The sequence below is a fragment of the Chanos chanos genome, chromosome 2, assembly GCF_902362185.1.
Source record: "Chanos chanos chromosome 2, fChaCha1.1, whole genome shotgun sequence".
NCBI lineage: Eukaryota > Metazoa > Chordata > Actinopteri > Gonorynchiformes > Chanidae > Chanos > Chanos chanos.
Window position 1 is genome coordinate 24,301,976 of NC_044496.1, and position 22,902 is coordinate 24,324,877.

General features: G+C 41.0%; 2 protein-coding genes across 3 annotated transcripts in view; both read left to right on the forward strand.

Annotated features, from left to right (window-relative positions):
• Window positions 1–9,125, forward strand: part of ltbp4 (latent transforming growth factor beta binding protein 4) — a 28,995-nt gene extending 19,870 nt beyond the window's left edge. Inside the window, exons 16-33 of the mRNA XM_030766023.1 lie at window positions 77–196; window positions 307–426; window positions 524–643; window positions 2,091–2,216; window positions 2,336–2,461; window positions 2,902–3,024; window positions 3,290–3,421; window positions 3,702–3,827; window positions 4,152–4,298; window positions 4,674–4,937; window positions 5,337–5,408; window positions 5,802–5,930; window positions 6,382–6,525; window positions 6,642–6,794; window positions 7,187–7,460; window positions 7,641–7,906; window positions 8,269–8,418; window positions 8,685–9,125. Coding sequence (XP_030621883.1) covers window positions 77–196; window positions 307–426; window positions 524–643; window positions 2,091–2,216; window positions 2,336–2,461; window positions 2,902–3,024; window positions 3,290–3,421; window positions 3,702–3,827; window positions 4,152–4,298; window positions 4,674–4,937; window positions 5,337–5,408; window positions 5,802–5,930; window positions 6,382–6,525; window positions 6,642–6,794; window positions 7,187–7,460; window positions 7,641–7,906; window positions 8,269–8,418; window positions 8,685–8,821 — 2,729 coding nt within the window. The 3' untranslated portion in view covers window positions 8,822–9,125. The remainder of the gene's footprint in view (window positions 1–76; window positions 197–306; window positions 427–523; window positions 644–2,090; window positions 2,217–2,335; window positions 2,462–2,901; window positions 3,025–3,289; window positions 3,422–3,701; window positions 3,828–4,151; window positions 4,299–4,673; window positions 4,938–5,336; window positions 5,409–5,801; window positions 5,931–6,381; window positions 6,526–6,641; window positions 6,795–7,186; window positions 7,461–7,640; window positions 7,907–8,268; window positions 8,419–8,684) is intronic.
• A 6,279-nt stretch (window positions 9,126–15,404) lies between these two features.
• Window positions 15,405–20,685, forward strand: esrrd (estrogen-related receptor delta). Of its 2 annotated transcripts, XM_030765735.1 has the most exons (8): window positions 15,405–15,460; window positions 15,830–15,832; window positions 15,927–16,345; window positions 18,052–18,168; window positions 18,768–18,878; window positions 19,033–19,194; window positions 19,284–19,553; window positions 20,441–20,685. In XM_030765735.1, the coding sequence occupies exons 1-8, from the start codon at window positions 15,405–15,407 to the stop codon at window positions 20,683–20,685; spliced, it is 1,383 nt and encodes a 460-aa protein (XP_030621595.1). The 2 variants fall into 2 exon arrangements, with proteins under 2 accessions (XP_030621595.1, XP_030621596.1); XM_030765736.1 differs by lacking the exon at window positions 15,830–15,832.
• The last annotated feature ends 2,217 nt before the right edge of the window (window positions 20,686–22,902 follow it).

A 22,902-nucleotide genomic window follows, 5' to 3' on the forward strand; every position in this document is an offset into this window, starting at 1 on the left:
TGTGCCCTCCTAAGTTTGACCCTGTAGAACACGTATGACAGATTGTTTGACAATATTGAGAGTGTGTTTCTCTCAGACATTGACGAATGTCGGCAGACCCCCGGGCCCTGTGATAACGGCCGATGTGAGAACACACCGGGAAGCTACAATTGTGTGTGTCGTCCTGGTTTTAGATTAGAAGACAACAGATGCATGGGTGAGATAGGTTTGGTTCCAGTAGCATACAGCGTCATCGTTTACGGAATATGATGTTTTTTCAGTATGAGCCATGACTTAGACGTTCTCAATTCTGACTCGTCCTCTCAGATGTGAACGAGTGTGAGAATGAACTGCAGTGCCCTGGGAAGGAATGTGTGAACTCTGTCGGCTCCTTTAAGTGTGTGTCCTGTGCGCTGGGCTTCGACGTACAGAACGGCCAGTGTCAGGGTAACAGCGCCTCCATCCCCTCTGTGTTAAATAAGGGTGTTTTTAGCATGATGAAAAGGCAACCCAACCAGACGTTGCATGTTCTGTGTCATCACAGATGTAGACGAGTGTCGCCAGATCCCCGACCCCTGCCCTAACGGCTCCTGTGAAAACATACCCGGAAGCTACAGGTGTCTGTGTCGTACGGGGTTCAGACTGGAGGGCAAAACCTGCAAAGGTAAGATCGGGACGGTTTTCTTGAGCATCATCACATGAAGTTTGAGTTTGGAGAGTTAAGTGCTGTATATCGTCCACAGCTCATATTACTGAGTGTGTGGAGCCACCCCAGTGTTGCTGGCAGCAGTGTGTGAACTCAGAGTATGTTTGATTGAGTGTAGTCCCTGCAGGGTTGAGCCGTGCTCTCCTTTGAGTACTTCCCAGGAGTGAAAGCCCATTAATTCAGTATGATGCACTGGACTAAAATACGGTTTGTGTTCCAGTGAAGCTGAAGTGTATGTGTTATGTTATTACAGTTGGTCTCTAACGATAGTGAACTGGATGTATAAACGGGCTTGTGTGATTACTCCAATGTGGTCATATCATGTACTGGTCATGAGTGATGATTATGATGAGCTGTGTGTGGTAGTTTATTATAAAGCAGCTGAGTGTGTTTGAGATTATCTTGCCACAGGACAGATGATGTACAGGGTTGATTTGGCTCACACATCTTTCACATCCGGTCAGGCAGCATAATAATGATCTCTCATCCACACATCTGATTCGTCCTCTTACCTTACCTTATTATCCTTCCATATATCCCCTCTGTCTCTCCCTCCCTCTCTCCCTCTCTCTCTCTCTCTCTCTCTCTCTCTCCCCCTCTCACTCTCTCTCTCTCTCTCTCTGTCTGTCCATCACCCCAATCCCTTCCTCTTTCTGGCGGGACTGATGAGGACACCGGGCCATCTGGTGTGCACATGCTCTGGCTGTGGAGGAGCTAAAAATTTAGGCCCTTGTTTGGTTACAGTTATCAGCTGTCTCTCCTTTAAATCTCATTAAATCAGAGCAGGGAGAGTTCTGACACATCTGTCTCTGAGCCATCCTCAGAGGTACAGAGCCACAATTTACTGCTCTCACAGCAGTGTGGCATTTCTCTCTGAGAGAGAACATTTGGCACCCGATGTTTCAGGAAGTCGGATCTCTAAAGATGATATATCTCTGCCTAAAGGCCAGTGCAGTGGACAGAGAAAAGGACGTGACATGATGGTGCAGGAAATGACCGCCAGACATCTGTCTCTCGTAAAATTGTCACTCCGCTTCGTTACAGAGAGGCAAAATGAAATGAGTTGCCGTTATTAAAACAGTATCATGTGTCAACAGTTCTAGACCTCATCTGAAGGTGAAAGATTTTTTTAGGTAGTCTTCAGACCACGGTTTATGCTTTTTGTAAAAGCTTTAGAGTGAGAACACTTTCTCTAATGTAACGACTGTTAGAGAAACCTCTGAAAGACCTCAGTGAGGTCTGAGCATCAGGTCTTCACTGTAATGAGATGGAGATGATGATGATGATGATGATGATGATGATCATTGTTGTTACTGTTGATAATAATATAGTCAAATTTAGATATGCTGGGCCTGAACGTGCCTCTCCCTCATTCTAAACCAAACTCTTGCTCTACTGTTCTTAGACATAGACGAGTGTGAGAGACCGCAGATGTGCAGCCCACAGAGTGTGTGTGTCAACACAGATGGCTCTTATCGCTGTGACTGTAAACCAGGCTACAGGTCGGCGGGAGCAGGCCGCCAATGCAGAGGTCAGCTGCCTACTCAAACTCCTTTGTTATGTCGGATCATACATTGCTGTTTATTTCTTCACTTTTATGTATAATTTGTTTGTTTCCTGTTTGTTTCTGTCGTCATGGTTATGGCGTAGACATAAATGAATGTTTGGAGGGAGATTTCTGCTTTCCTAAGGGAGAGTGTGTGAATACAGAGGGCTCATATAAGTGTGACTGTGCTCTGGGCTATCAAGCCAATGCAAACGGCACAGCCTGCATGGGTAAGAAACCTTTACTCTCTTTACAAGAGATCTGTTGTGTTTTTACTACAATCAAATAATTGTATTAATAACCTTATATGACCACTGGAGAAATAAATGGTCAGATAACCTAATAAAAAGAAAAAAAAAAAAGCTCAATGATTCCAAATTACCAAAGTTATAAGCTTGAAAAGTTCCTGTATTGTTTCCTCTCTCAATTTTTTTTTCTTCAAACTGATAAATTTTGTATTTTAAGGCTTTGCAACTATTCGTTTTGAGTCATTATTGAGACATTCTATCTGATACTGATCTGAGATCAGTTAATTAGAGCGAGCAGCTTGAAGTTAGTGGATGAATGTGCTGTTGGGAGCAGACAGTATGTGACTGAGACAGTGGTTGACAGCAGGTATTAAGGGCTTAGTCAGGGCTGTTTTAAAGTTGGAGTGTATCCTCCTCACCAGATGTGGATGAGTGTGGCAGGACGGGTGTGTGCCAGGACGGGCGGTGTGTCAACACAGAAGGCTCATACTTGTGCCACTGCCAGACTGGCTTTGCCGCCAACCCAGAGAAGACTGCCTGCCTGGGTAAACCATATCACACACACACACATACACGCACACACACTACATAGTACACACACTTGTACACACTGAACACGTGCACCATACACACACAAGCAGGAAAAGCAGCCTGAGTGATGTAACTTGATCATCATCGCAACACACACACGCACGCGCACACACCTTATAATCACACTTTCTCGTACTATTATCTAAATTACCTAAGATATTCTTCTCCGTTGGCCTAATGTGATGAAAGTGTCTCTGTCTCTGTCACTGTCTCTGTCAGATGTGGATGAGTGTGTAGATACAGCGGGTGTGGTGTGTGGGTCTCAGCGGTGTGAGAATACAATTGGCTCATTCCGCTGTGTGACCTCCTGTGACCCTGGTTATAGTATCACAGCAACAGGAGAGTGTGTTGGTGAGTTCCCATACTAGCATGCAGAGCTGTGTGTATGTGTGTGTGTGTGTGTGTGTGTTTCTGTGAATGTGAATGAGTGAAAGTGAGTGTGTGATGTCTTGCAGCTGGTCTCGGGGAAGTTAGGGAGGGCACTTCAGTCATAGATGTGTTTGTGATTGAATTCTCTAAGCACTTCTCTAAGTACCTTCTGTCTCTCTCTCATTCTCTCTCTCTCTCTCTCTCTCTCTCTCTCTGTGTGTGTTTGTGTGTGTGTGTGTGTGTGTGTGTGTGTCTATGTCAGACATAAATGAGTGTGCCAACAAAACAGTGTGTGGAGAGAATGCTATCTGTCAGAACTTGATTGGGACGTACCAGTGTATGTGTGACCAAGGCTACGAGGCAACGGGTGATGGACGTGTGTGTGTGGGTAGGTTCCTGTCACCACTAATTGCAATAACTCCAACACAACTCTCACAATTACACAATTATTAAAATTGAAACCAGGCTAAATAGATTTCTCACAGTTTTTCCCTATGTGTCAGAGACAGATGGATAAAGAGTTTTGTTTTTTTATGAGTTTTTTTGTTTTCTTTTCTTTTTTTACCTTTAAAACTTGTGATATTGTCCAAATATTGTAGGACAGTGCAAGATTGAAAGCTTCAATGCGAAAATCGGAAAATGTCACATCTCTCTCTCTCTCTCTCTCCCTCCCTCTCTCTCTCTCTCTCTATTTCTCTCTCTCTCTCATTAGATATAAATGAGTGTGTGATCATGCCAGATGTGTGTGGCACTGCACGCTGTGAGAATGTTGAGGGCACGTTTATGTGTGTGTGTCCAAGTGAAGACCAGGAGTTTGACCCACGCATGGTACAGTGTGTGAGCAGTGCTGGTACTCCAGGTAACACGCCCCAAAACACTTCTGCAAAAGTACCAAGATTCACTGAGATGATGAATATGAAGTATATGCTGCCCCCTAGTGTTCCTTAGAAGAGAGTGTGGGAGTTCAGAATTCAAATTCAATCTTATTGATGATCTGTACTAATATTCCTACAAAAAAAGACGCAAGAAAAGGTCCTACTGCTTTTTCATTATTTATGTCATTAACTTGCTCTCTTGATACTCAAGTATATCAGACGGTTGGTATCACAGTTGGTGTCACATTATGAATACACGCACACTTAGTGGTTTTTTTTTTAATTGCTTGTTTTTTGCTTTTTGTTTTTTGCTTTTTGTTGTTTTTTGTTTTGTTTTTGTTTTTTTGTTGTCTGTCCAGTTGGACCTGTGTTCTCCGGCAGCTCTTCCACACACTCCTTGTCATCATCTACTGGTTTGGAGCATGTGGCTGGTGGTGGCAGAGCTGTTGTGCCCGTACCCCAGGCGCCTCCAGGGGAGCGGCGTGAGTGTTACCAGCTGATGGAAGAAAGTCGTTCGTGCAGTTTGCTGGCCCTTAACACCAGCCTGCAGGAGTGCTGCTGCACTGTGGGACAGGCCTGGGGCATCCGCTGCGTGTATGACGTGTGCCCTGCGTCCGGCACAGGTCAGACAACACACACACTCACACACATACGCATATACATGCACAACGAGCACATGCACACACAAATATACAAACACAGAATCTCACCATAAAACATAATACTTGTGCATTTAAATATGCTTTCACGTGACACAACTATTTTCAATACCTGTCACGTACTGTATATAATATGCCTGTATAAGTGACATGTTGAGACTACGTAGTGTAAATGACCTCTTCATCAACAATAATTGCTGGTGCTTGATCATTGGTAATGTTAACAAGTGGCATTGTTTTCAGCTGTTCTGTGTATACAATGTTATTAAGTGGCGTTGTTTTCAGCTGTTTTGTGAGTACAAACCAAAGATATGTGATTCACTGACCCATGGTCTTGTCCCATTGGTTGTGTTTTGTCTTCAGCGGAATTTCAAACTTTGTGTCCAAGTGGTCGAGGATATGTTACAACAACAGATCAGGATTTTGGTTACAATGGTAAAGTGCACACAGACACACATACATGTGCACATGCACGCATGCACACACAAACACACGCTTGCACATGCACACGCAAACACACACACACACACACACACACACACACACAGGAGCCCTCTAAAGCCCTAAAATCCATAACTGAATAACCATAACTGAAACTCCAGTACTTCAGATGAAACTTTAGGAATTTCTAAGAGATGTAATGTTCTCAGAATTTTTCTGTTTTAGGGGAACTCTCAACCCTCTGACATTTTATGTGTACGGCCCAGATTCTTAAAACACTGTTTTGATCTAATATAAACAGCCATACAGGATAGTTGTGCAGGTTTTAGGAAAGACTGTTTTTGGACTTTTTTCTCTAACTGAAATCACTTTATAATCTGTTTACAGATGTGGATGAGTGTAAACTGTTTACGACAGCAGTCTGCAAAAACGGAGTTTGTGTGAACAACATTCCTGGCTATTCCTGCTACTGTCCAAGCGGATACCATTACGACGCCGCCCTTCTGGAGTGCATCGGTCAGACTTCAACTCTAACCGCTTTCAGAACCTCAGAACGGGCTCGTACTCAGAGAACAAATGCCTGTTTTTTGTGTGTGTGTGTGTGTGTGTGTGTGTGTGTGTGTGTGTGTGGCAGAAGCAGTGGTGGCACGTGTCAGATGAATGTGTATTGCAGTGTTTATGTTTAATTTAACGACTAGGGTGAGGGTATGCGTGTATGAAAAGGAGACAAGATCAGTGAAGCATCAAGTACAAGAATAAGCCCTGCCTCCATAAATTGAGCCTGTATATGTGCCCACAATGTCAGACAGGGAAAAGTCCATGAACCTTACACAGGCTGGCATCCTCAGTGGTGTAGGACATGTCAGCATACACATGTTAGAGGCCAGGCTGAAGGCTGGATACAGTTTTATATTCATCCCACCCCCACCCTCTCACTCTCTCTCTCTCCCTCTCTCTCTCTCTGTAGATACTGATGAGTGTGACACTGAGGACATGTGTATGGGTGGAAGGTGTATAAATACAGTTGGTTCATACTACTGTTACTGTGAGCCTCCTCTAGTACTGGACAACACACAGAGCAGCTGTGTTAACTCCACTGGCCTTACAGTGGGTAGGTCACATACCTACACACACACCTACACACTTACACAGTTTACCACTTTACTTACAACAAGTTAATGAACAACCCCCCCCCCCCCCCCCCCCCCCCCCCCCCACCTTTCCCAGATGAGCAGCTGTCATTTTGCTGGCAGCATGTGAGTACAGATTTGATCTGTCTGAACCCTCTGCTGGGAGGCCAGGTGACCTTCCCTGAGTGCTGCTGTCTGCATGGAGAGGGCTGGGGCCTGGAGTGTGCCCTGTGTCCTGCCCGAGACTCAGGTACAGCCCTGATGTTTGTGTTGTCAAAATACTTGGCTAGTTTTTTTTTTCTGCGCAAAAGTTCAGTTGGATTATGAAACCTCAGGCAAGTTGTGAGAATTGTGTCTTGAGACTCACATCTCTCCAGGTATAACACTAATGAGCGGGGTAGGCCTATCCCAAGGAGCTCATATTGCAGACTCTCAAAGACAAGCTTTTTTCTCTCTGTAGTTTGAACCAGAGATGCACAAAAATCCTTGAACCTAATGTAGCATAAACAGCGCGAGCAGAGCAAGCTTTGGTACAATCATCAAAATTTATTTACACATCACATAGAAGAAACATTCATATTACTGATGTAATATCAAATTATGTTTATTTGTTTGTTTGTTTTTTTAACTGTCCCTCTTCAGAGGAATTTGGGATTTTGTGTAGAGACATTAGTCCACCATCACCCCCTTTGCCGTATCCTGGCCGCTTCGGCTCTGGTCCGAGACGAGGAGGCAGTTCCCCACTGCCTTACCGACCAGACCTCTCCGAACCCCTGCCCGGTGGCCCAGATGACTACCCTACAGACTATGATGATTACTCCCCCCTGGGAGGAGCAGATAGGAGGTCTGGATTGAGAGGGAGACCACCCAGCTCATATGGTCTGCCTGACTCTTCTTATAGCCGTCTGGGCCCTGGGTATGTATGAACACACACACACATACGCACAAACTCACACACACACACACACACACACACACACACTCTGACAGATATAAGCTATCACTCAGTCTAAAGGATTAATCAGTTATACAGCATGCTTTTCCAGAAAGTTCTCTCCTTTTCAAATGCGCTCACAAAAGCTTCTCTGATTCCCAGTCCCGGCCGGTACTATGATGGTGAGGATTACGAGCCTGCCCCTGGACCTCCCTTCCGCGTCCCAGACCCCCGGAGCGAGCGCGCTTTTGGGGCCCGTCCCCCTCCCCCAGTTCCAGAAGGCCGACCTCTGAGGCTGGCCCCGCTGCCTGAGAACTCCCCTTATAGAGAAGATGAGGAAGAGGAAGAGCCATGGAGAGCACCGCCTCCTTTCCCACCGTTCCCGGACCGGCGGACAGTAGGAGAGGTGCCACGACACCTCTACGAGAGTGAGTAGAGTTTTCACTACTGACGTCTCCTGATGTTCAAAAACCCTCACCCTTCACTAACACTCTGCAGCACATATGAACGCACATCCTGTCCACTAATATACACTGGTGCACACATTCATTATCAGTAACAATGCTAGTCACTACCATGCTCACTAACACTTTCCAGCAGTAAGATAGAGTACATGCACATCAATATGTATTGGAAATGTTGGGGTAATAAAATTGAAAATATTACACTATGATTACCCTACTAGTAAACGAACTGAGTCAGAAGAACTCATTGTCAAATAAAAAATGTATTGAAATTTAAGCAAAGGCCTCTAATCCAGCCATGTTTTTGTCTTTTTGTTTGTCTTCAGGGCGCTATGAGCCATACAGTAGTCTGAGTGCTGAGGAGTGTGGCATTCTGCAGGGCTGTGAGAATGGCAGGTGTATCCGTGTGACTGAGGGTTACACCTGTGACTGCTATGACGGCTACCAACTCGATGTCACCACAATGACATGTATAGGTACAGCACTCTCACTCACTAACTATCTCTCTTTCTCTCTCTATCTCTCTCCCTCTTGCTCTCTCTTCCTCTCTCTCTCTCTTTATCTTTCTCTTTCTCTCTCAATCTTTCACTTTTTCTGCTTCTCTCCTGCTTTTTATCATCCCTCATTCTCTCTCCCTCATTTTCCCCTGATGACATACTCTGTATCTTTCTCTCTTTGTCTCTCTTTCTACTGCCTTTGACATGAAAAGTGAATATTAATTCAAGTGTTGCGTCCTCTGCAGATGTGGATGAGTGTGAGGAGATGGACGTGCCAGACTGTGTGAACGGTCAGTGTGTGAACACAGAAGGCTCGTATCACTGTGTCTGCTTGAGGGGTTTTGTCATGTCTCGCCGGCCCAACCACTGCATTCCTGCCTAGGTTCTGTGGCCCAACATACTCTCCTAATAGATGGGCTAATAGACCCATCTGCAGTCTCACCTGATACATGAGGGTGGCAGCATGAACACTCATGTGTCACATATTTTACTCTGAGGCTGATCTCCAAGCCCCAGTCCACTGTAATGGTTGTAAGCAGGGTTCATGTACTGCAGATAAACATCACTCTCATTGTATAGTGTAATCAAACACACCAGCTCTACATGTTTCAAACACATATTAGGGAGAGACCTTTTTATATTACACAGAAATATTTAGGTCTACACCACAGCAGTAATTACTGGAGCAGAGGTGTGTGTGTGTGTGTGTGTGTGTGTGTGTGTGTGTGTGTGTGTGTGTGTGTGTGTGTGTGTGTGCGCGTGTGCGTGCGTGCTATGATCTCTGTTTGAGAGAGTGAGAGTATGTGTGTAAAGTGAGGGGAGACGAAGGGGTACACAGTTATTGTGGTGATAAACAGAAACCCTGTCCTCTTCGTTTGGTTTGAGAGATAAAATACTTCAGGACAATCAGGTACACCACAGCCTTATGTACCTGATGTATATGACTGTAACATTCACCCATTATTTATCAGCTAACGGAGACATCGCCATAATCTAAACCTTTTGGTCTCTCTATCACTTTCAGAATGGCTTTTGTACACTAAGATGCTAGTGTAATGAATGATAAAGTGACAGATGCAGCTGTATTAGTGTGGGATCATTCCAAATGTTTGTTTTGTTACAAGGAGACACATTTACACTTTCTGCTCTCAAAACAACCATGGAGAACTCCATGAAGTATGTATATGAATTTCATTTTCTTTTTTCCTAATAGCAATGATGGAGAAAATCTTAGACATTTATATATTTGTGTTTGTGATGTTCTTTTGCTAAAGTAGTCTGTCAGTCTCTTCTCTGCAGCATTCCAAGACAATTTACACAATGCACTGTATTTGCAGAGAATGTTTATAGTCGTATGGTTGTGTGAATATTTACACGACGATTATTGTACAATTTAAAATGATGTTTCAGATATTTGTTTGTTGTTTTGTTTATGATTTAATTTTTGCCTCTTTTTTATATCTAACATATCTTAAATGTTCATTTGTAAAACAACTTTGAAATATATTTGCACATGTTCCATTCACGTCACCTCTCTGTTGTATTACTTTGCCATTTTTCGATGCCGTACAAATATCATTATTTAGATGGACAAATTGTCTTGGGATCATCTGGAGAGGGCCCTTCCCTCTCACGTGCTTTGTTTGGGAAGGCTTTTAAACTCCTTACCTGGCTCCCTAACCCTAATACCCTGTGTGTTTAAATGAATCTATCCCATAATCTTTTTTATAGGCCAATCCCTAGCACATCACAGTCAAGCTGATTAAAGTGGTTCACTTCGCACCCAATTTGTGTAGGAGGTTAACAGGGGCCAGCGGAATATCAGCTTGCAATGTATACAAAGCACACATTTGACGCCTGGCCCGAGAGAAAATGTGTGTTAACAGACCCATACCAGACATTCTGATGATGTGAAGTGACAGACAGACAGACAGAAGTAATAGCACTGGTAACTGATAACATTGACTCACTGTGTAATTACAGAATGATACAGTTATCTTTCAGGAACAAAGCCAGAGAAACACACACACACAAAAATTGTAGATCCACTGTTGTTTTTTTAACAGGGAGTTTACATGGATTATTAAAAGGAAGGAGAATTAATTTTTTCCTTTTTTTTTTTTTTTTGGATGAACAAGAGTGATCGACTTACATGGGCAAATAATTATGATAAACAGTGGTCAAATCAGGTCCCAGTGATATGTATTGATCAATAGTGATATGTACGTGTTTTTCACAGCCACTGAATGAATCAGTCAGAGAATCCCTCAAGCCCATGTAAGAACCACAACAAGCTTAAAGTAAAGCACCATAATGTTCATTCAAACGCTTTGTTGCAGTCAGTTACATAGTATCATTCATTACCTTTAGCACCCATTTTTGAGCTTCCATGCTTCCCTGTATCTTATAACAGTAGACTGACATATTGTATTGAGGATATTTATAGATATACACTGTTGAGGAATGTCTTTTTAGAATGTACTAATTTGGAAAGATGTTAAGGATAAGAAGTTACTTTTGGAAGATGTTAATCTCAGAGGGCTGTGTGTGTGTGTGTGTGTGTGTGTGTGTGTGTGTGTGTGTGTGTGTATCCGTGCGCTTGAGTGCGTGTGTTTTCAGTGAGAGTCATCGCTCTGTGGGATTAGCACACACAGTGACAGTGCAGTTAATGTGTTCTGAGCCCTGAGCTCAAACCTGCTCTCACCCACTGGCCTGTATTCAGCATACCTGCATAAACACAAATCAGTGTGAGCTGTGTGTGTGTGTGTCTTGTGTGTGTGTGTGTGTGTGTTTGTTTGTGTACACATACACACACACCACTGTGGACAACTGGCATGTTGCTGAGGAGGCCTTTCCTGGATTAAGGTTGGGGAGGAACCAGACAGGTGTCAGTGCGTGGCCTAGACATTAATCCGCTCACCTGCCCCACACAGAGTGGCCAGCAGCAGGTCAGAACTGGGTCAGTGTTTGGTAATACACCCAAAACAGGGTTAGATGCTCACAGCTGGTTGACTACAATGTCAACATCCTTTAAATCTTTCTAGATTATTGCAGTATGAGAAGACTCTCATCAGTTTTAGCGCAGAGTAACTCTGATTATCATATCTTTACCTCTTCACATGAATAAAAGACATCAGAAGTAGGCTATATCTACAGCAAAATATTCTATATAAAATGACTGTGTCGTTTGACATAATGCAGACACAACAGCAGTGAGACTGCTGCTGCTACTACTACTACTCATACTACTACTACTACTACTACTACATAATAATAATAATAATAATAATAATAACAACAACAACAACAATACTACTCATACTACTACTACTACTACTACTACATAATAATAATAATAATAATAATAATAATAACAACAACAACAACAATACTACTACTACTACTACTACTACTACTACTACTACATAATAATAATAATAATAATAATAATAACAACAACAACAACAATACTACTACTACTACTACTACTCATACTACTACTACTACTACTACTACTACTACATAATAATAATAATAATAATAACAACAACAACAACAATACTACTACTACTACTACTACTACTACTACTACTACATAATAATAATAATAATAATAATAACAACAACAACAACAATACTACTACTACTACTACTACTACTACTACTACTACTACTACTACTACATAATAATAATAATAATAATAATAATAATAATAATAATAGCAACAACAATACTACTACTACTACTACTACATAATAACAACAACAACAACAATAATAATAATAAGATGACAATGATGATGATGATGATGATGATGATGATGATGAAGACAACCCTAGACAACTTATTTTTCATCTGCTGTTGATGCCTCATATTTGATGGCTCACTGTAATTGTGAAAAATAATTGTTTATTTATATAAAATATTTGGCAACTCAGACAGCAAAAAAAAAACATTGTATGTTACATGGTATGCTCAGTTTTGGAGGATAAAACATGGAAAAGTATTGTAAAGGTGCAACTACACTTCAAATGGATTTTTTGCTTTGTGTTTGTATAGAGGCATAACACATGCACGATAATTTTCAAATAAAAGTTTTTAACTAGTAAACATTTGTCATAAATTCTGATATAAACTGGTGTCAAAATCAACAGAGAAAAAATCTCTACAGGCAAAAAAATTCAATTTTGTGCGTGTAACTTCAAATTCCCTTTTTAACATAGGTCCTGAAAGACCTCAGAATGCTGTGTTTAGTGAAACACTTTTGTGGTTTTAGTTTCAGCAAACCAAAAAGTGCAGTTAACCTTCAAACAAGGAAAGTGGAACCTTCACACATGTTTATATGTGCTAAACGGGATTTGTAGGTGGAACCAGAATAATATGTGAGATGGGAACTTTAGCAGGGATTTCATTCTTCTTCCTTTTGAGCAAAACAGTTTTCAGTGGTTTGAACTTGTCAGAATCTAAAGTTACAAAACTTCTTCCTGGTCTGGATCCCACATATGATTGTTGCAAACACATTCATCCAGGTCTAAAGACTAATTCAGTTTGTTCTGGTCTTGTTCTAATCAGTTTGACTTCTTGGAGCTGTCCTTTTGCACCAGTTTTTCCACCATCATCTCACATGTTCCCTCCAAGTGTGTCATTTAGCTCCTCCTATGGTGAACGGATATGGGATATGTTGCAGATCATTACTGTTTTGTTTCACTTCCAAATTCCATTCAGTCTAAACACATATATGTATAGAATTTTTTCCCTATACATCTGTACATTCAGCTATGCTCTCCATCAGCAAGGTGCTACATGACTCCCATAACTCACATATAATAAAGTTTACTTTAATTGTGGAGATGCATTGCTAATATTTTCATGACATACATGAACAGCCCTCTTGTGTGTTTGCATGTGTGTATGTGTATGTATTTTTTCTCCTTCTTATTGTCTTAATCTTTCTTTTACTTCATTTCCCTTGATCTCCTGCACGTTCACACTGTTATTATTAGTCGCAGCGTTGTCATACATAACATTGTTGGTCATTGTTGGTCATTGTCTTATACTGAAAAATACAAAGCACCTTATGTAAAACTGCTTTATAGAACATTTGACAGACAGTATAACCGACCAATCAGTTGAGCTTTAAAGCCTAATTTTCTTATTAACTGGGCATGGTAAACCCTAATGTAGCATGACAATGAAATGCTGATGTAGTGTTTCTGGTGTGAGGAGATCATTGGGTTATGAGATGTGTGCCAGCTATATACTCGAACAGATTCAGGTTATCAGACAGGTATTGGTGTCATCACTGCCCCTCTTAGTGTTATCACACCATAGGTATGGTACAGCGGGCACACAAAGAAACATGTCACCTCAGCAAATCTGCCAACACCATGACTGGCATCACCAGCTCCTTAATCGGCACACTGCCTACCCATCTCTCTGGTAATCCCTCTCTCTCTCTCTCTCTCTCTCTCTCTCTCTCTCTCTCTCTCTCTCTCCCTCTCCCTCTCTCTCTCTCTCTCTCTCTCTCTGTCTCCATCTCTCCCTAACTGTTATCACTGTCAGCTTTCTCATGTCCAAGTCCCCATGTCTCACTTCTCTGGGATAAACTTATTTATCAGATTAACCTAAATATCATTGACTTAAGAAGTAACTCAGAGTAATTTCTGAACTTTTTTTTAACATGTTCACAACATTACACATCAAACTATTGTATTAATTACTCTATCAAAATAGTCACTTATAAGTACTTTACAAGATTTTTGTTCTAAAACAAGCAGTATACATATTAATGCAAATGCATCATTCATTGCATGCATTGCGTGTTCATCTTCCCATTAGATATTATATAAATACACCAGAAAATGAAAGGCAATAGTACTAGTACTCATTTGTAATGACAAAACATATTTGCAATGCCAAACCATATAACAAAATACATGCACTGGGAGTTGTATAAATATCTTTGTACAAAAAAAATGTAACTATCTGAATTACAGATAAACTGTCTAGATTATAGTTTCATAAATATTCATAGGATAGTGTAGAGCAAAGCTTGCTCCAGCGTTGGGTGAGAGTTACCAAGGATTCCCATTAAATGTGACAATGTTGGTGAAGTAGCATTCTGGGCAGAGAGAAACCGAAGGGTTTGTTATGAGAGTCAACAAGGGGAAGTTAAAGAGGATTCACCATCACTACATCTGTTCTGTTTATGGTCCTGCTAGTTTCAGTTGATTCCATAAAGGGATTGGCCCAGTATTTACACACAACAAACTGATGTGTCAGGCTCTTACATCAAAGAGAGGGTGTAAGGTTGGAGGACCTCCTAGAACAGGTAAGACTGGGAAAAACAGAGAATCCTCACTCACTCCAACAATAAAAAACATCCTTGATTTAAGTTCTCATTTCTAAAATAGCCTGTATGAATTGTTCTTGTAAAAACACTGAAATGTCAAGAGTTGACTTCATGCAGCCCTTGTGGAAGTTGTAAAATTGGCCCTGTTTTGTTATTCAGGTTGATTTCAATTCAGAGAAGCACAGTGAACCATAATCATCTTTGAAATGATAATGTCATTTTATTAAGATGTATTTGAGTTCAGTCTCAGTTCACTTCACAGTAGTTTGTATTGTAACTGTTTATGACTTGTCTGATGCGGGAGTCCATCCACAGGGTTTTAACTGCCTGCATCTGGATTAAGCAGCCTGGCCCCTCCCAGCTCTGACAGGACAGCCGTTAAATAAACCTGAACCAACGCGACCTCATCTCAGTGTATCAGCACTCTTTCACTTTCTCTCCCTCTCCCTCTCTCTCTCTCCCTCCATCTGTCTCTCTTTCATCTCTCCTCTTCTCTCACCCATTTTTCTCCCACTGGCTGCTCAAGGAAGGATACATCAGGATTTTTTTTTATTGTTGTTCTTTTAATTTTATTTATTTATTTATCTATTTATTTATTTACCTCTTTAAGATATGGAAATTAAGGATTTTTGTCTGACAGAAAACTTCCAGTTTCTTAACCAGCACAAGTAAGTTTTTGAATAAACATTTCATGTCAAACTGTAACTGACGTTTAAACTTTAATAAGTTCACCTACACAACATTTATTTTGTTTGTCCTGCAGACTCTCTGGTGCAACTAGAGGCAGATACTCCTATGTGGTTGTGCTATTTCTCAATTTAGTTGTAGGCCTACCATTTCTTATGTTTATTAATTCATGATAAGAAGGAAAGTTAACAACCACAGATTTGGTTATTTATATATGTATTTGGGTATTTGATTTACCCCATCTTTTTCAGGGATGTGTTCATATGATGGTGTGATTAAGTTAACATGTGGTTTTCGTAGTATGATCATTTGCTGATAAATATGAATGAATAATATTCTGTCTACAACAGCAGGTTAAAGATTTGAGAGTATCCATGCATGTACCTATACTTGTTTCTGTTCAACTGTTGAAAAGTATTTTAAAAGTCGTTTTAAAATTGTCATCAGTCTCTTAGATCCATCGTTCTCTGACGAGCCTCCTTCACCTACTGAGCAATGCATCAAATCAGATCCGCTGAGTCCAGTCTTCGCTCTGGACAGTGCCACTCCATTCAGCCCAGGCAGCACCTCGGACAGCAGCGGTTACAGTTTGTTCTCGCAGGCCCAGTCGATAACGCCAGACTCACCTAGCTCTAGCAGTGGCAGCGCCGTCAGCACCGTACCAACTCAGTTCAACACAGGACAGTTTCACTCAGAGGAACCACTCGTACCTCCAACAGATGCCATCCTAAACTCTGATTACATCTCGTCACTGAACTCTGGACCCAAACGGTTGTGCCTGGTATGCGGTGACTTCGCGTCTGGGTACCACTACGGAGTTGCGTCTTGTGAGGCATGCAAAGCCTTCTTCAAGAGGACCATTCAAGGTAACTACCTGTGAGAGAGAATACATTTTGTGTGTGTTTTTGGGGTGGAGTCAGGACAAAACCTTTTGTTTTTCTTCGATGCTGGCAAAAGAGGGGGGAAGGTGAAGTTCAAAATCGTTACATACTTAATTAATAAAGTGATCAATAAAATGTTTAAAGGGCCTGCGCAGAAATCCTAGCGCCAATAACTGTCAGCTCGTCTGTCTTATTGTAATTGATTTTCGTGTGAAAACTCAATGTGTTTTGTTATTGCCGCATAAACTACAATTCACTGTAATAAGACAGGACAAATAAAAAAAAAAATGTTACATGAGATGCCAAAATAAAGATTTCTTTTAGCTAAACTAGTTATGAACGGAAGGCGCATTGGGCATCGTGGGCAAGAGGGAAAAATGAACGGTGAACGTTAATTATGAACGTGAATTCAAAACTTAGACCTATTTGCTAAGCAGGGCTGGGGAGAATTTATAAATTAATTAATCTCTTCCAATTGTATAGACTGTAATTATATGGCCCATTATTTTGCCGTCATTTAGATATTTGCTAATTTCGGAGAACATTTGGCTTTTGTGGAGTTTCTACTAATTTAATTCAATGGCATGCGATTCATATTCTGTTCTAATCCTTTATCACGACTAGTGTCAGTTCCAACTTTCAATCAGATTCCAAGAACTGAACCGGTATTACCAATTTATTCTCAAATCAGTTCAGAATTTATGCCAGGCCAGTTCTCAAATGCTTTTAAAAGATCAGCCAAACATAAAAACCAAATTTATTAAAAAATTGTCAATAATGTAAAAACTATCCAGATGCTTAACACAAAATTCAATGTCAGCAAACAAAAGCCCATAGCTGACACACAGTGTTCACAGTAACACAGTGGAGGATTTGATAAAATCAAGCATGAAGCTCCATTGTTTTGCTGGAAGAATGTTGTTATTGCCAGTGGCCATGGGTGGATTCAGTCCCATTTAGATATCAACGGTCTACTAAGAGGTATCAATATATTGATGAGGTGGTGCAGCTGGGTAATGGATGCCCTAATCCCAGAGATTCTTGTTCTGTGTTGTTTTTAAGGGAAGCTCATTGATCGAAGGACTTACTCCCCTGCCAAAAAAAAGAGAAAAAGAAAAAAAGAAAGTAAAACAACAGACCAATGCAAGCTTCTCTGGGCATTAATGGGTGTCAGATATAAGTCAATACTCTATTAAAACCTTTTTGTCTTGCAAGCCCCAAACTTTAAACTCTTAGAATTATGCGACATTAATGTCAATCAATACATAGACTTTGTCTAGACTCCTATGGATTTCTGTGTGAAACTTCAGTCTGAGACAACTGTGAGGAAACAGTTGAAAACTATAAGAACAAGTGACTAGAAATTTATGAGGGTAAGTGACCTGTATTAAACAAGAGAGCTAAATTTAGTGACAGGAGTCCCACTGGTCACTTGAATGAAGTAGTCGATATTTTTCTGCCACAAGAAACTTTTGTCTGGAGAAATCCAGTGCTATTTTAAAGAAAGGCTTCTTGTTATTTTTCCTTCAGAAATGTGTTATTGTAAATATTTACATATCCAGCCAGTGAAACTTTTGGGTTTGCAACAATAAATAAATAACAACAAAAACATTTTTTATGACGTTTGAAATATGGATTATTTTCAATTTTGAGATGTTATTGGTTGATGTGGCCAATATACTGTATTTCAGGAAACATTGAGTACACCTGTCCTGTGGTAAACGAGTGTGAAATCACAAAGAGGAGAAGGAAGTCGTGCCAGGCCTGTCGCTTCCAGAAGTGCCTACGTGCTGGCATGATGAGAGAAGGTAGGACTTTCTCTGTTTTCACAAAGAAAAGAGTCCTAAGGGGTATGCTATTAAATGGGATTCAAAGCTCAGGGAGATAACTCATGGGTTCAGTTTTGGGGTTATTTGTGTCACAAAAGTGGATTATCACTGAGTCACTGAACTAGGTAAGAGGCTCTAGTATGCTCAACGTCTTAAACTGAACCTGGTTCAGCTGAGCGCTCATAAACTACTCTTGACCAATCAGAACTCTCATCAGCAGGCAAGATATCTAGTTCCTCAGAATCTTGAATAAAACATTATGAAGTTACAGGCCACCCTAACTTTTTACGTTTCTGTGCTATCAGTATTTGATCCAGCCAACTGAAATTTTTTAAAAAGTTATCGTTATGTTGAGTTTTCTTTTCTTTCTTTCTTTCTTTCTTTCTTTCTTTCTTTCTTTCTTTCTTTCTTTCTTTCTTTTTCTTTCTTTATTTCTTTCTTTCTTCAGAAAGCAGACATATTTCACAAAAACTACAGCAAAAATTTAATTATGAGTATAATTCATTTTGAGTGTGTGGTCATGCATCATTTTACTGGCTCTGATATGGAACTTGATGGCGTGGTGTTTTCCTCCTTAGGTGTGCGTATGGACCGAGTGAGGGGAGGGAGACAGAAGTACAAGCGGAGGGTGGACTCTGGCCTTTCAGTCTATGTCAAACCCCCTTACGCACAACCTGCCAAATCCATCCGTGAGTGCAACACACATTGCAGATGCCTAAACAGATGTATCTTTTTGCTATTAGCCCATGAGTATGTCAGGTGTTATTCAAGATGTTTCAGTTCAAAGTTCATTTTTCCAGCTACATGGGAATGTCTTTGTAAAGGGTATATTTATATTTTCAGGAAACAAAGTGATTGCCCATCTAATGGTCACAGAGCCAGCCCCACTGTGTGCCACCCCAGACCCCTCCACCCCTGACAGTGACCTCAAAACCCTTCTGACCTTGTGTGACCTCCTCAACCGGGAGCTGCTGGTCATGATTGGCTGGGCAAAACAGATACCAGGTATTCAGTAGATCTATCGATGTCTTCCCAGCAGTCTCTATTTTAGATTGTAGTCTATTCATTCCCTAACCGCGGATTGTGTTCTGCAGGCTTTTCCGCACTTTCATTGGTGGACCAGATGGCTTTGCTGCAGTCTGGATGGATGGAGACTCTCGTTCTGTCGGTAGTCTGGCGTTCTCTGGGCCTTACCGAGGAGCTGCAGTTTGCAGAGAACCTTCGTTTGGATGAAGAACAGTGCAGAGCTGCTGGTCTGCATGACCTATACACAGCACTGCGACACCTGACTAACAAATATCAGCAGATGAATCTGAGTCAAGAAGAAGCCATCACTTTGAAGGCTATGGCTCTGGCCAACTCAGGTAATCCACTAACCACTTTCTCACGGGCATCAACTCACAAAAACACATAGTGAAAAAACATGAAAGGAGATTTTTAAGAATTGTCTTATATGTTATAACATGTTGACAAACTATAGAGAATTTGAACAAGTCGTTCAAACAAATTCCTCTCCTCAAGCCACAACCACAAACTGTGTGTCGCTAAATACTCAGCAGTGCTTTTACAAGCTGATGAATCTATTAATTGCTTTATTAAACCTGTAGTCAGAGCCTCTGTGGTGAAAGAGAGAGAGAATGAGAGAAAGAGGGCAAACCCTCTAAGAGTAAGTCTCTAAATCTCTCCAAGTTTACTTTTGAACATTGACTGTCAGTCCATAAAATATTCTATGGTGAAGAGAATGACAGTTAATAAATATGTTTTTCATCAGGAAGCCATTCGCAATAATTAATTACTTTTCCCTCTGACTCACTGAGCAAGTGGGCAACTCAATCAATAGAAGGACAGTGAGGAGGCTGCTTCTGTCCACAGTTTAGATCAATAAATCTATCCTGTTCCCAGCTCCTGTCCTCTGGATGAGGATTTCATAAAGGCATTATCCCGGCGTCTCAGCTGTCATCTGACTCCAGGGCAGAGAGAGAGGACAGCAAAAAAAGTGGGGGAAAACCCCCATCCTTTGATATTTACCATCCCCCTTGAATACATTTCTGTATGAACTTCTTGATGATAACTGAAAAGATGTCCTTGCCAGTCCATTAAACTCCAAAGGGAGGACAAATTAAATTAACAATGAGATCTGACATGGGTTTCGCACAAACACAAGAGAGGGGTTTTAACACCTAATGGGACGTTTGCTCAAACACCCGGGGGGCGCTCTTAACCTTCTCGCTCCGCCGTTTTTTCTCCTCAGATGCGGTAAACGTGGAGAAAGCCGAGGCGGTGCAGCATTTCCAGGACAGTCTGCACGAGGCCCTGCAGGAGTACGAGAGCGGGCAACACCCGGGTGAGCAACACCGCGCGGGCAGACTGCTCATGACACTTCCCCTGCTACGCCAGACAGCCAACCGTGCCGTCCACTCCTTCTGCCGGCTCCACATGGAGGGCCGCATACCCATGCACAAACTCTTCCTGGAGATGCTGGATGCCAAGATCTAAAGGTCAAGCCACGCCTGACCAGAAATCGCACAAAAATCGATAGAGAACAAGAGAAAGAAAGAAAGAAAGAAAGAGAAGGAACAGCATTCTGGAGCATGGTGGTAAATCTGGCCTGCTAGAATGGGTTCGTGTTTCTCTGAGAGTGGCAAGATCATGGACATTATTTTTGTCTGTCAAATGACAATCTTTTTTATACAATTCAGAAAAAAAAAATCAGTTATTAAAATGTTCTTACTGTATGAGTGAACTGGCTACGATTTAAAAGCTTTTCTAAGTTATTGAAATCTCTTGAAATTTGTGAGTTAAGATATCTTTTGGGGCAATACAACACTTTTTAGAAAGAATTTGCTTATCAGTAGCAAGCAATGCTTCACCATTAAGGGCTTCAGGTGCTACAGTACAAATGGCAGTAAAAACCAGAATACAACATTAAGAAAAGTCTCATCAACACAACTCAATATATTAATGAATGTTCTGTTTGTCCCTAGTACACTATGCCAGTCTGCTTTTTTAATAAAAACTGATGTACAAAAAATACTTTGCAAAATACCAAATAAAAAGCTTTTGTTTTTACCAAGGTCACTCCAGCAACTGAAAACAGTTATGTTCACAGCAATTACACCTCATTCAAGCAGGGATGTGCCAATATTTCTGTTAGTTTTATTATTATGTGTTCAAATTCTAATAAAGCAATAAATGTTCATATTGTTATTTTTGAAATATGAAATGAAAAATTTTAAAAAGTCACAACACACAGTGATACTCTCATAATGACACAATTCTTGGCTGTTATCAATTAAAAATAAATCCAACAATGTTTCAAAAATAAGAAAACATATCAAACTTCTCACGTTTATCACTTTGACCTGGCACTATACTGCATAACTGCATATTTGAGTTTTGGATAAAGTGACATCCTGACTGTCCAGCAGAAACCACCTGGACAGGATTCACGCTCCATGTAATGGCAGTTCACTGCATTCACTATTAATATGAAACATTAAAACCAAGATTATTTACTACAAAGTGAGGATATTTAAATAGGAAGTTCAACAGTCAGAACAGAATTCTGTAAACAACCTCTTTGAACAGTGACTATGACCCATTGCCAGAAACACAGAAACATTTTAATGCTGGATATGCAGGTACTTTCTTTCTTAACATCCCCATCAACTCAACTACAGCAGTAGTATATAAATATATGATACAAACACATTTGTTCTTTTTTTTTTTTAAACTCATCCTCTTTTGACTGTCCTCAAATCAGAAAAGGGGGGGGGGGGGTTAAGAGAGATAAAGAGACAGAGGGAGAGGGAGAGAGAGAGAGAGAGAGAGAGAGAGAGAGAGAGAGAGAGAGAGAGAGAGAGAGAGAGAGAGAGAGATCCAAATCAGTAATCACTTCTGGACAAACACAACTTCATTCAAGCAAATGTCATCTGTTCTTGTGTACATTTGGTAGGAAAGAGACAACCCAAAATGCTAGCCCAGTTAGGACGAAGGCACACTGAACTTGCAGCAGTCTGAGTACAGAGATGCAGCTACGGCTCAGGGAGGGGTTTCTGCTATGTAGCTGTGTAAAGTATGGGCATAAGGGCAGAAGGTATGGTGTGTAAACAAATGAGTACTAACAGCAGGTCATACCCAGCTATATATACCTGTGACCTTCGAGTGACGCCAGAACACTAGACTAAGGTTCTTCAAATATGACTCTATAAGCTTCTCAATGTCTCCCATAGTTAATGTTCTGCTTGTTTCTATAGTATTTGGAGTTGAAACTGTGTGCAGACCCGTAGCCCTTAGACATAAACAGTGATGACTGCAGGTATGAATGGAGAGAGTAGACTCAGCCAGGTCCTTAGTGCATTATTGCCTTAAACAATGTATGTGTCTCATTACAACCCATGTAAACAACTTGTGGTTGCAGATAACAGTGACTGAGACTTCAGAGTAAACCCCTTCTCTTCATGTCATTTCTCCTCATGCTCCCTAATTCACACAATCATGATTCTTCAGCTAGTGCAGTGTTAACTGAATTTCACTCATGCGTGAATTCACAGCCAAAATGTTCACTTAAAACACACTCACTTCATACAAATTCTAAAATGGAATGTGATTTGGTCATCACGCATCAAACATGAGGTCCAATGTGCTTGTCACACATTTTGTATAGAAGTGTACAAGAGAACTTTTATAAGCCTAAAGAAGTCCAACAGCATC